General features: G+C 36.1%; 1 protein-coding gene across 1 annotated transcript; it reads left to right on the top strand.

The window, feature by feature from the left end:
• The first annotated feature begins 3,928 nt into the window (after positions 1–3,928).
• Positions 3,929–4,498, top strand: LOC119665973 (uncharacterized protein K02A2.6-like). Its single transcript, XM_038075231.1, has one exon. The coding sequence runs from the start codon at positions 3,929–3,931 to the stop codon at positions 4,496–4,498; it is 570 nt and encodes a 189-aa protein (XP_037931159.1).
• Positions 4,499–14,867: the final 10,369 nt, after the last annotated feature.

The following is a 14,867-nucleotide window of genomic DNA, read 5'->3' as shown; positions in this document are numbered from 1 at the left end:
CATTGATTTTATTGACCAACGCCGTTAAAATGTTCATCATTCCTGACATTTGTGTTATCAATGTTTTCATCATTTCTTTTAACTCTGCGAGTTCTGAGTTTTAAGAGTTAGATTCAACAGGTGTTTGACGCGTAACTTGGGCATATGATAATGTTTGTGGGATGTTGGCATTTGTGTTTTGAGCAGTTGCATTGTTTGTTGTATTGAAAGATTGTTGATGACTTGTTTGGACGGGTGTTACTTTTTCTCTCATGATTGGATATCGTTTAATTTTAAGTGATTTGTATACCTCACATCCCTTGTAGTTGGCTGTATGCTTTTCTCTGCATAAGGCACAGCTTATGTTTTCAGAATTTCTTTTTGTTGGACACCTGACGGTTTTATGATTTCCTGCACATTTAACACAAACCGGTGACTTGGAAATTTTTTGTGTGTCCATATTTTTGACAGTTAGAACAGTTAGGTACATTGAGGTCGCACTTTTTGAGAGCGATGTGGCTCAAATTGGATTTTGCAGTGAAGTAAATATTTAATTGAATAAATTTCTTTATTATTCACATTTTGTTTAAAGTCTAAAGAGAATAAATTTAATGGCCTACAACCTTAGTTCGTGGTTGTAATATGTTTTGGATATTTATGATTTCATGACCGTTTTCATGAAGGCTTTTTTTAATTTCATTTGCATCCACTGAGTAGTGCATGCCACGGAGGAAGACTTTAAAACCTCGTTCTTTCTTCGATTTATATGTATAGTATTCGATTTTTTTCTTTAAGCAGCTTTATTATGCTGGTGTAATGAGTTGAGTCAAATGGTTGCAGTTAGACTTCATTATTTGGCAATACTTTTATTTCATATTTGCAATTCGGTATTGCGTCAATTGCTTTTATTAAAATGTCTAGTCTCTATACTTTTTGAATAAAGAGCGGTGGTGGTTTGCTTTTTTTAAATTTGTTTTGTTGCATCATTTTCGTTATTGTCGCTCTTTTCACTATTCACTTCGCCGTTATCATTTTCGTCCGATAAGCATGCAAACCGTTTGCTGGTTTGGCAAGCCAATAGTTCGTCAGGGTTTGCTGATTAGATGATTGCTCCTTTTGCTTTTGTTTCTTAATCCTCTGCTTTTCTTTTTGATTATTAAGAGGTGATCTATTTCTTTTTGTTGAAAGTGGAGTATTTTGAGTAGTACTCTGCAATTTGGCGGTAATATTGTTGACATTATTGGTTCTTGCATTGATGTTGTTGTTATTATGCTAGTTGATAATGAGGTGGCAATTGTATTTGTTCTATTACTTGCAGGCAGAGTGTATACAATGTTTTCCACAAATGTTTTTACGGGAATTTAGTTCGAACTTACATCTTTATATGTTTTTGTGTTTTTTAATAAAGAATTTGTTAAGTTGTTGGTTAACTTAATTTTATTAGCAGTGGCAATTTCACTACCTATTTTTGCTATATTTGTTTCGTTTTTTGCTATGTGTACAGAATTTGTTTTGAGTTTATTATTTGTTTTAACGTCTTCTGTGCAAGCATAATATAGCCATTTAAGCCATTTTCACTTATATGAGAGTGCCGACGCTCATATATTAAATTTACAATTTAGTTACAGTTGGATTATTTAATTATTTTTTAAATTATTTAAAATTGAAAATTTCCAAATAAAATTTATTTATATCCATTTAAGTTTTTTAAGAATACTTGAAAATTACACTGTGGCAACACCACATTTATAATTTCTTACTTTCGTTAAAAAAAGATCATACAGCTGATAGTGTTTTGAGCAAGAACTCAATTTTTTTGTTTTGGTTGTTTTTGCGAACTTAAAAATTTTTAATTTGTTCAACAAAAATTTTTATATTTACTAAATTTTAATATCACCGTTCACTGACACTGTTTTTAGTAAAATATTTATATTTACGGTCTATCGCTCAAATGATCATAACTTTGAAATTACATTTTTAATGCACATTAAATTTCAAGTATTGTTTGTAAAAAAAAACACATTGCAGTGGAAATACCCTTTGACATCATTCGTTTTATTTTGGCGAGTTTTAAATTTTTAGATTAATTTTAATTGCATTGTGTGATAGTTAAATCTTTTATCATTTTTTTCCAAAGGTTAAGTAGTTGGTTGAATCGACATTAACAGCACTTCAATTCGACATAATTTCTTCGTGTGATTTGACGATATTCCATTGCTTTTTTTGGCGAGTTTATTTTTTTCTTTACTTTCAATTTGTGAATAAAATTGCGAACGTAATTTGTATGTTCGGTAGCTGATATTTATTGCTAATCAGTACAGAGACCAAGAAATAGAGAAAATATGCAATTGAGTAGACCACGAAATGTAATCAATACTACAAATTTAAATTTAATTCAAGTTGATGATAATGTTGATAATAATTCAGTTTTTTTGCGAAATTCGTTCAAATGTGCGTTGGTTGAAATACCGTCTAATTTTGATCTCTTTCATATTGATCCTATGAACTTGGTTTGTAGGCATTGTTTACCTAAGCATTTTGCTTCAGAGTCTACAATGCGTGAAAGAAATTCCTTCAAAATGTGTTGCCAAAAGGGTAAAATAGGGACCCTACCTCAAAGTAATACTAACGTAGTCCCGGGGTAGAAAAAGGTCTCTAGGAATGAGGGGGAGTGGTTTAGTCCGTGCGTGTCGGGCACTCACCTTCCGGAGCGACGGATTGTGGTCAGTGCGTAGGCATTCCACTCCTCCTTGCCGCAAAAAAAAAATCTGACTCAATGCTGGAGTTTTGCTATGATCCTAAAAATAAAGTCACATTTGAATCATGGTACAAGTGTTATAAATCAGTTTTCGCTATGGAAGCAGCACATCTCACTGAGCCGACTAAGATTCGATTGCTCACTAGCAAATTAAAAAATTTGGATTTCGAGCAATATGCAAACTCAATCTTACCAAAGGAAACCCAAGAGCTTACACTCATGCAAACGGTTGCCAAACTCTCCTCTATTTTCAGATATCGCCAATCAAAATTTTCTCAGCGCCAAAAATGTCTTACAATTTCAAAACAGGATTATGAAGACTTTGCTCAGTATGCAGCTCACGTCAACAAACATTGTGAAAAATTTAACATCGTTAATTACAGTCCCGATGAGTTTAAAACACAAATCTTTGTCAATGGCTTGAAGAGTTCATACGATTCGTTAATACTCGAGAAACTCTTTGCAAGACTCGACAATGAATCAACACCGTTTGGTGCACTTCAGACATAGGCGCAAAAGGATGCCTTCGTGTACTTAACACTTCAAGACCTCACTAATGAAACTGAACGTATAATCTGTCTGAAGCAAAACAAATACACTGTCGTCCAGCCATCTTCAAGTTCAGAAGTTTTTGCAATTCACCATCGATCTCCACGCAAAAATGAGTCATTACTGTCAAATTCTTTAGCAAAAGACGAATATTCGAAACCACCCACATTGGTGTTGTGGAGGTCTTCATTGGGTTAATGATTGCCCATTTAAAGGCAAAGAATGTTCAGCATGTAACACTATTGGCCACAAAAATGGTTACTGCAATATGAAGCCAAGCAAGTTGCAACGCAGAAAATCTCAGCCTGACACATCATGTGTGAAGAAAATTGACGAAACTAATAGAACGCAGCAGCATCGTAGGTATGTCAGACCAAATCTCAATAGATCTACAATTAAACTCCAACTTGATAGGTGGTCGGACATAAGAATTATTTCCAAATCGAACTGGACCAAACTTGGCCAGCCAACCCAACAAACTACTAATAAAAAATCTGGCAATGCTTCTGAAAATGTAATTCCTCTTCTGGGCAGCTTTGCTTGTGTTGTGAACCTAAATAGAAGAGAGGAATATGATGTGTATTATGTCACACCACTTAAATTGAACGTGTTTGGAATTGATTGGATAGCGACATTAAACTTATGGTAGTGCCTATCAGTTCCTTTTGTAAAGCAATCCTACTAACTAGTAGCGATAAATTAAACGATGAAATAAAGGCTAGGTTTCCGTCTCTTTTTTCTAATGACCTTGGCTGCTGTACGAAGACCCAAGCGAATCTGAAGCTAAAAAAAGAAGCGCGACCCGTTTATCGTAACGCTCGACCAGTTCCATATGCAGCAGCTCCCATAGTTTCGGCAGAACTTGAACGTCTTCAACATCTTGAAGTAATTTCACCACTTGAATACTCACAGTCAGCGGCGCCAATCGTAGTTGTAAGAAAGAAGATTGAAAAAGTTCGTATATGTGCCGATTATTCTACAGGTCTAAATGACGGCCTAGAGCCAAATAAATATCCTCTTCCAACGCCTGACCAAATATTCTCCAAACTTGCTAATAAGAAAGTCTTTAGCACAATTGACCTATCAGATGCATATTTCCAGATTCCAGTGGACCAAGAATCTCAAAGCCTGATGGCAATCAAAACTCACCTCGGCTTATTTAAAGTACTTAGACTGCAGCAAGGTGTTAAAACAGCCCCTGGCATTTTTTAACAGGTTGTTGACACAATGCTTAGCGGAACCAATACCATTGGGTTTATTGATGATATGATCTGTTCAGGAATTAACGAAGAAGACCACAAAATTCAACTGTTTAAAACCTTAAAGCGTATTCAAGATTATGGATTCAAACTTCGCTTCGAGAAATGTAATTTTGGAGAAACATCTGTCGAGTTCTGCGGACACAAGGTAGATCAATATGGTAGCAGACCACATCCAGGGAAACTCCGATCAATCCAAGATCTCCCACTACCAACAAATTTGCAACAAACACGAGCATTTTTAGGAACTGTAAATTATTATGGGAAATTCATTAAAAGTATGAAAAGCCTTCGCGGTCCTTTAGATGAACTTTTAAAAAAAGATAAGAAGTTTGAGTGGAAACAACACCATAATGAAGCATTCAACAAGATTAAAAATGTATTAACTTCTGATCTATGTCTCACGCATTTCGATCCAGCAAAGAAAATAATTTTAGCTACTGATGCTTCAGAATACGGTATGGGTGCAGTTCTCATGCATCAATTTAATGACGGAACGCTTCATCCAATTTCAGCTACATTCAATGCAGCAGAGCGGAAGTATCCTCAAATGTACAAGGAGGCTCGAGCTCTCGTATTTGGATTAAAAAAATGTCACTACTACATTTTTGGTCGTCGCTTTACCATTCACTTCTTGCTATATTCAACCCGAACAATTGCATCCCTTTGTTTACAGCGGCTCGCCTGCAACGGTTTGCAACCACTATTAAGTCATACGACTTCTCTATTGAATACATAAATACTGGCAGTTTTAGATATGCCGATATTATTTCTCGACTAATCGCAAACTATGTAAAACCTGATGAAGATACCGCCATAGCATCTATTCATTAGAAGAAGAAGAGGACCTGAAAATCAATTGTTTTGCGGTAGAAACAGCCACCAAACTTCCAATCACTTTTACTAATATTCAAACAGCAACCAAAGCCTGCCATACACTCAATAAGGTCAAGGTTCTACATCCAAAATGACTGCTGGCCTCAAAAGAGAAAACAAATCACAGATAATGAAGTAGCGTCATTTTTCCAGCATCGACATCATCTTACAATCCAACAAAAGAGTATTTTCTTTGATGAGAGAATTGTAATTCCAAAAATTTACCACCAGCAAGTCCTTGAAAATCTCCATAATGGACATCCAGGTGAGTGTCATATGAAACTTCTTGCTGCTACCAAAGTTTTTTGGCCAAACATTAAACTTGATATCGAACATGTGGTCAAAACTTGTGACACATGCGTTACAGCCTCAAAAAGTCCAATGAAATGTACTCCTCAACAGTGGAAAATTCCTTCTGCACCATAGAAACAAATTCATATTGACTACGTCTAATCGATGGCAATTACTTCCTTGTTATCATAGACGCTTTTAGCAAATGGCCAGAAATATTCAAAACTTCAACTACTACTGCAGCAAAAACTATTGAGTGCATTGAGAAAGTTTTTACGCAACACAGCCTTTGTGACACGATTGTTAGTGATAATGCTCCGCAATTCATCTCGCAGGAATTCAAAAGTTTTTGCGACTTCCAAGGAATTAATCACATATCTACAGCTCCATACAGTCCACAATCAAATGGTCAAGCAGAAGGGTTCGTTGACCTACTCAAATCAGGACTTAAAAAGGCAAAGGGAAGTATCGACAGGAAGCTCAACGAATTCCTCACTTGTTATCGATACATACCATCCTACAATCTCGATATGAAATCACCATATGAGCTTCTAAATGGCATAAAATTGAAAATTCGTCTTGACTGGTTTGAAGTTCCAGAATTCACGCATACAGTTGAACCATTCATTGTTCCAAATCGAACTTATGTACCGGAAGAGATCCTATCCCCTGCTATCGAGCAACAGTCTAATTCCAATGATGATGTTAATAGCAATCAGGAAATATCGACTATAATATAACACGTTACAAAGAGTAAAGATGATCTCAAATAGCTACAAAGGAGCATGCGCCACTTTGGCATTAAGGCTGCCAACAATATTAAAAGAGTCGGACTGTAGTAAACGGACGTAGTACAACACTGGTAGAAAACGTACGTTGTACAACACAGGACAAGAGAAGAGCAACTGGCAGAAAAAGGGCGGCAAGATAAGCGTTTGTGTAAGATTAATAATTATTGTGTTGTGTTGTAATTAGAGAAATAAAGTGAATCGAAATAATAGAGAACTGTATTTGTGTAACTAGCGACGATACTACACACAGCATGCAAATCCAACATTTAAATACTGCAAAGACTACAATCAAAAATACTTAGGACTATCATCAACGCTGACAGGTACATCTCAAGGTATGATTCATTGCGATTTAAAGATACCAGTCGTTGCAGACGTTATCCGAAAAAATAGTAAAAAGCACACACAGATTACTTTCCCATCCTAACCCAACAATGAGGCAGCTATCTAATGACGAAACCACACATAATAGACGATTGAAACGCTTATATCCATCAGAACTATCAATATTATAATAACCCATTAGTTAGTTAGTTATCTAATATATTCATAGTAAATTACTATTCTATTTAATTGACTCATTTATTCTATCATCTATCTCTTATTTTAATTATGTTATACTATTTAATTTAAAGAAGTTTTCTTTTTTTTATTTTTTTTCCATTATTAGTTCACTCGTGTAATTCTTAATCTTGGTTTTGAACCAATTTTTGAATTTCCATTATGTAAAAATGTATACTAAATGGTAAATCTTGACAGTTGTATAAATAAAGGGCAAAAAAACAAACAAAAAAACCTATTAATATAAAAAATTTCTGAAGAAAACATGCATTGCGGTGGTCAAGCATTATTGGCAGCGATACGACAAAAATTTTGACCGATCAAAGGTAAGGTCATGGCGCGGTTCGTCGTGCAACACTGTATTTGCTGTACAAGATGTAAACCTGTAACTTTCAATCAAATCCTGAGAAACCTTCCTCATACTCAAGTTCAACCAAGTAGGCCAAGTAGGTGTCGATTTTTGTAGACCAATATGGGCACACTACAAATTAAGAGAAAAGCGATCGCACAAGGCATATACTGCTGTTTTTCGTTGTTTTGCCACTGAGGCAGTACATTTGGACATGATAAATGACCTAACTATTGACGCATTTACTGGAGCAGTTAAACGTTTTGTTGCGAGGCGTGGACACTGCCAAAATATATTTTGTGATAATGCAACTAATTTTGTTGGAGCCAATAATAAACTGAATAAACTAGTAGAACTCATTTACTCAAAAAAATCAAGAGAAGTAGTTAAGAGCGCGTAAAAAAAGTATTAAATTCAACTTCAGTCCTTCTCGTACGCCTCACTTCGGAGGACTCTGGGAAGCAGCAGTGAAATCGGCGAAACATCTGCTTGTGCGCAGCGTTGCCACAGAATCCTTAACGTACGAAGAGCTAAAAACAGTTGTTATTGAAATAGAGTCGATATTAAATTCAAGGCCGATCATTCCAATATCGAATGATCCAAATGACTTTGAAACACCTTCGCCAGGCCACTTTCTAATTGGTGAAGCTCTCACAGCGCCAGCAAATACTAGCACACCAAATTTAAAAACATCATTACTAACGAGATGGAAATTGGTGTCCCACATAAAACATGAATTCTGGAGACGGTGGAACTCTGCAAAAATTTCCAAGAAAACACCTTAGTTATCATAAGGAATGGAAATTTACCTCCTCTTCAGTGGGCAATGAGTCGAGTAATTAACATATATAAGGGTAGTGACGGAATGGTATGTGTGGTCGATGTCAAAACAGCGTCAGGTATTTTGAGACGTCCCATACATAATTTGGCTCCACTTTTCCCTGAAAACAAGGATAGTGAAGATGACGGGATACCACTAACGCAACCCAAAGAAGCAGCAAAACAACAATTGACAGCATCAAAAAGGTCTATACAGGTACCAAATTTCTCAGTTGGCAGTATCAATCATTTCGGACGTAATTCGAAGGTATCCAAACGGTCGAGCAACTGCTGATCTCACATCAAAATCTAAGGAAAATAAAACATGATGTAAAATGATATAAGCACACAGTTATCTGATGAGGTTTCTACCAATGTATAATTCAGTCTATTGTTCATCAATGTAATACTAATAATAATATGGTTAAAATTCACTTAAAAATATTTTTAAATTTTATAAATATTTTCAAAATTTTCAATTACTAAACTGAAAATTAATTTTAACTAATTAAAATTATTAAATTACATATATGAAATTTTTAATTATTCTTAAACTTAAAAACTACTATTTAAAAAGTTGAGCAATTTAAAGCAATTTAAGATGTAAACAAGCAAAAAAAAAAACAACACAGAAACAAGTTTCTCATAACCTCGATCAACTTATTTACTTAAAACTAAGGTGCAGTTATGCCATACCAATTGCAGGCATGCGTTTTATCATACTTTTCAGTTAAATTATTTAAATCAATCAAATAATTTAAAGTGGTCTCCCTGCGGGATAGTGGTTAGAATATTCCCGCTGTTAGGCATGCCTGTCGTACGAGGCGACTAAAATCCAGCCAGGCGTAGGAGGGTGTGACTTAAAAGTGCACAGAGAGTGGTTTAACAGCTGTGCACCATCGAGGGATACAAGCAAGTGCACTGTCCTAAGAGAAGGCAGCCATTCTCGCCTAAGAGCGAGTACATAATACAAAGGAAGAGACGGAGGCAATGGAGCAATGCAAAGTCGTTCAAAATGAAAACCACTGTATTTAGACAGAGGAATGTTGCGAATGACATAAAAGAAGGAGTTGCTGCATTAGATGTGCTCTTTGACGACATGAGTTATTACCCCTTATGTTGGGTAAAATCTGAAGCAGAAAGAGTACGTAGTATACCACAATCAGGACTACAAAAAAATAGCAGTATAGTGGACACTGTTGTATATATTTATTATTGAATTCAATAATACTATTTTTAATTATTATTATTATATTTTTATTATAATTATTATAATAATTTTATTATTATTATTATTATTATTAATTATTAGTATTATTTTTCTTTACTTACTATTAAATTAATCTATTCAATATATTATAATTTAATGTATTATAGTTTATAGTTTAATAACTTAAGTTATTTAATCTTACTCGCGCCACTATAAGATAAATATTGTAAGCCGCACCTGCAAGATCAGATTAACTGTGATGTTTTGTTTGTTTTTGAGAGAGAAGGTTGGTCTGGTTTTACAAGAATGGTAAAAGTGGCATGATGGTTGGGCAGAGGAAAAAGAACTGCTGTGCAGCTGAGTTTGTTGGAAGTAAAAGAAGTTTTTGATTGAACTGTAATTTAACAATATAAATTTTTTTTAAAATCTGAACAGTTTTCTTATAAAAAGAAAATGTATGAATTTTTTTAAATTTAATAAATGTGTAACATAAGTACATAACATAAGTACAATGTATATCAGTGGTAATTAAATTGAATACAAAATCAAAAGTTTTGTAATTAAATTATTTAATAAATTCTAGTCAACACTAAATTAATTACATTTTTTCAATAAAATCAATAAAGTAAATGAGCACTAGATATATGAAAGAATATATAACAACCCTCCGACCGCACAACGACAAAAGCGAGCTGCAACTAGCCCAGTGGCGCAAACCATTGGAAAGAAATACTGCGAAAAGCCAACATATAAGTAGCAAATCGCTACTAAAAAAACCAAAGAAAGAAGCGGGGGAAAAAAAATTCAAGGACTAAGCGCCGAGCGCTAAAGAGAAACCTGTAGCGGTACTAATAAAGCCAATAGAAAGCAGAAGTTACGCAGATATTTTAAGTCGTTAAAGAGCAACGTAAAATTAGAGAAAACGGAAATTGCGATCCACTCCATTCGCAAGACTACTGCTGGTGCAGTGTTGCTAGATGTCGCAAAGGGCGGAAAGAAAGCGGAGTTTTGCGAATCCATAAAAGAAACACTGAAAGAAATAGCGATGGTAAAAGATCTAAGACCGCAAGCCACGATTGAGATCCGCGACTTGGATTGTCTAACGGATGAAGAAGAGGTCATCATCGCTATCCGTTCAGCAACCCAAAATCCAACAGCTGAGATGAAGGTACACGTCACCAAAGGGAACAGTAGAGAACAATGCCGCGCTTTTGTGAAAATGGCAATTACTGACGTAAACAGCATATTGGAAAAATCCCACATAAAAGTAGGCTGAACAATTTGCCAAGTAAAATTACGAGCCGACGTGAAACGATGTTTCAAATGTTTTGGAGTCGGCCACGTACAAGCAAATTGTACTGATCCAGACAGAAAAGGACAAGGATTGTGCATAAGTTGCGATGAGAAAGGGCATAAATTTAAAGAATGCACAAAACCACTGAAATTCTGTCTATGCGTAAATGAAGGGCTCACAGCAATAAATCACATCCCTGGATCAACTAGACGCTCGGCACACAAGAAAACGGGATTTTAATGAAAGTACTTCAAGCAAATATGCACAGAAGTGAAGTAGCTGACGATCTCCTTGCGCAAATAGTTATAGAACGGAGAATCAATCTAGTGCTTATAAGCGAGCAGTACAGAAGAAAGGAAACCGGAACCTGGATAGAAGACAACACAACAACTGCTGCAATTTGGGTACCAAGAGGCAGTAAAACACAAATCACTAATAGCGGTAAAGGAGATGGTTATGTTTACGCAAAATGTAACGGAGTAACGGTAATGAGCTGCTATTTAACACCCAGCGATGATATGCAAACATTTCTAAATAAGTTAGAGACAATTGAAGATAAAATTCTACAGCTCGACGGTTCCTTTATCGTAGGTGACGACTTTAATTCCACGATAATAGAATGGGGTATGGGAACCACAAACTCAAGGGGAAGGACGAGTTTTAGAAATGGCTTCCAGGCTAGGTCTTTTAGTCGCAAATACGAGTACGACCCCAACCTTCAGAAGAGAAAGATGTCAAGGCACTATACCAGATATCACACTTACATCGGAAAGAATAGCTAATAAGCTTAACCAATGGAGAGTCTTAGAAGACTACACAGGAATTGACCACCAATATCTGACGTATTATATACAGATCAAGCCAATTTCGGGTAATGATCGAAGCACAAGAGGAACCCACAAATGGAAGGTGGCGAAAATAGAAACAAGAAGCCTATTAGAAGCAATTGATGCAGCACTTCCCACGCATATGGTAAACGCCGAAGAAGTGGTGAGACATACAATGATAAGAATTACACAGGTATGTGCGATATCAATGATGAAAACTACCCAAAAGAAAGGTAAAAAGGGCGCTTACTGGTGGACAGAGGAAATAAGTCAACTGCGACAAGCATGTCTACGCACCACGAAGACGCTACACAAATAAACGAAGAAAATGGGAGGAACTTCGAAATGACATAAATCATCCATGGGGCCTTGAATACAAAATAGTCATGAAGAAACTGGGAGTAAAATCAGCAGTAAGTGATTTAGAAGAAAGGAAAATGAACGAAATTGTTAATACCCTGTTCCCAAACCACGATATAAGGAGTGACGAAAATGTCGCACAAGTTCAACCGAAAAATATTGACAACTACACAGAGAGAGAACTAATGAACTAAAAAACTACAAAATAATAAAGCAACTGGAACGGATGGGATGCCAAACGAAGTTTTAAAAATAATTACGGAAAATAAACCTCAATTATTACTGACAATGTACAATGCATGTCTTAGGGAGGGAATTTTCCCAGATATATGGAAAAGGCATCGATTAGGGCTTATCGACAAAGGCAAGGGAAACAGAGATACTCCAGCAGCTGGTAAAACCTAGACTAAAACTCGCAGTAGAAGCATCTGGTGGACTCAGCTCTAGACTATATGGCTTCAGAGCTAAAAGATTCACAATATCTCGTTATTATCTCGGTCGCAATAGTAAGCCAACGTGGTAGTCACTACTGAAGACCAGTAGTACTTCTTGCCAAAAATTGTCTTTAATAGTCTTAGATGGAAAGACGTCATACAGGCGGTAGAAAATCGTTTCCAAGTACCCATTTATATAAGCGGAGTAATCAGAAGCTACTTAACAAATCGACAATTAATTTATTCAACAAAAAATGGTTTAAAAACGGTACAAATAACGACTGGAGCAGCGCAAGGATCAACCTTGGGACCTGAGTTATGGAACATCTCTTATGATGACTGTTTGCAAATAGAGATGCCTCAAGATACCTTTCTAGTAGCTTACGCAGATGATGTGGCAGCAATTATTTCCGGCCGTGATAACCAATTAGTTCAAAGAAAACTCACACAAGTGATGCTAAGAGTACAGGACTGGTTAAGCTCTCATGGCTTACAGCTGGCCACTCATAAAACGGAGATATTACTGTAAATACAGAAATAGAAATGCGAGTAAATAATGATGTACTGAGGACCTAAAAAATTATTAATTACCTTGGAATAAGATTAGATGGGAAACTCACGTTTTGAGCGCAAATAAAGTATGCAGTAGAGAAAGCAGCGAAAGCCAATGCTGCCTTAAGCAAACTAATGGCTAACACGGGAGGACCCGTCTCGGAAAAACGGAAATTGTTAATGACAACAGTAAACATAATTCTTCAGGCCAAAGAGTATACAACAAGAAAACAAACGGCGACTACACTCAACAAATGGCAAGAGAAGATCAGGACCAAACCATCGAAATGTGGCAACAGAGATGGAACAATAGCACGCAAGGAAGATGGACAGCTAGATTGATACCATATATAATCACTTGGCTCAAACGGAAATCTAGATCGGTCAGATGCTGACCGGACGTGGATACTTTTGTAAGTATCAGTACCGCATGGGAAAAATGGATTTGCTCGACTGCATTTATGGCGATGGAGACTGTGACGACGCAGAGCACAGCTTTTTTTACTGTAATAGGTGGCTCACAAATAGAGAAGAGATAATAGCGCAGATTGGACCTATAAATCCCGAAAATATAATGAAAAAGATGAAAGTGAACCTAGAGAGTTGGCGAGCGATAGTCATATGTGATTCAAGTTCTCAGAACGAAGAAGTTAGATCTAGAAAGGAGAACTAGAAACTAGAATAAGAAATATAATAAATAGAGTGGACACCAAGAAAATACGGTGAAAAGTGGTGGTCTCGACGCAGAGCGAAAATCAAGAGAGCGTGGCTTGAAATGCCAACATAAAAGAGACCCTCCTTGAAGTAATGCGAAAGCGGTTCAGAGAAGGAATAAGTCTCGCTAAAGAGGGGGTGTTTTAGTCCGTGTGCTACATATTAATGTTAGGGAGTCGGACACACCATTCCGACGACAGTCGGCTTGATGGTGCATAAAGCATTCTACCTCCTTACACAAAAAAAAAACAAGAAAAAAACAAAATAATATATAATTTAAAGTGGAGGAGGATGTTAAATATTCTTAACGTAAACCTTGTCTTAAGACATATATAAAAAGCTTCATCAACTTAACATTGTCAAACACTAGTAATTAGCTATTTGTCCACAAAAGGAGAATGAAGTAAGCTTTAAGCTAGATTACAGTCTAGTTTTTGGACTCAGAGGCATAGCAACGTGTTACAGTAGCATAAATTAAAATATTCGCAAAAAATATACAAGAGCATATTATTGTTAATTAATTTAAGTGCTCGGCTGTTTTTTAAATAAACTGACTTTAAATAAGCTGACTCAATAGAGTTCAATGTTTTGTTTTTATTATTAGTTCTCAAACATGTACGTGATTTTACTACGGTAACCAGAATAAGATATAGATAATGGTTAATGGGGGAAGGTAGAAAACATACAAGGTAAAGTGTATGATTGCATTTAACACAGTAAATGCAAGCACGATAATTGTCACTGTTCTCTCCAAGTTGACACACAACCTCCACGTGGTCCCCTCTGGATAGCTGCAATCATCCGTATGTAATGAACTAATGCGTGCAGTGAAAATCTCCTCATGCATATATGAGGTTAAGTGTAAGGCTTGGAACCAACCATTTAAAAACACCTTTCTATGAAAACGAAGAAGCAGCCTTATATAAGGAAACGATTTACTGATGACGACAATCGCAAACGTTATAAGGAAAATGATTTGAAAATATGTACCTGGAATATCCGAACTCTTTACAGAGAAGATGCATCTATACAGCTAGTTAATGTCCTCAAGAAATATATGATATTACCGCCCTTCAGGACATACGATGAGCGGAACAAGGATGCTCTAAACGAGAACATTGTGGCATCTACTACAGCTACGAAGGAACAAAGTTCGAATTCGAAGTTGGATTTGTGTTAAGCGAAGGATTGAGAAATTTGGTCTCAACATTTACACCAATAAACGAAAGGGTTGCCAAAATTAA

The sequence above is a fragment of the Teleopsis dalmanni genome, chromosome 1, assembly GCF_002237135.1.
Source record: "Teleopsis dalmanni isolate 2A chromosome 1, ASM223713v2, whole genome shotgun sequence".
Classification (NCBI taxonomy): Eukaryota; Metazoa; Arthropoda; class Insecta; order Diptera; family Diopsidae; genus Teleopsis; species Teleopsis dalmanni.
The sequence above is the reverse complement of the archived record's forward strand: the minus strand, read 5'-3'. Positions and strand labels throughout refer to the sequence as shown.

Bases quoted from the DNA above. Each gene is read 5' to 3' on its own strand.
- LOC119665973 (XM_038075231.1), top strand. From the start codon at position 3,929: ATGGTAGTGCCTATCAGTTCCTTTTGTAAAGCAATCCTACTAACTAGT.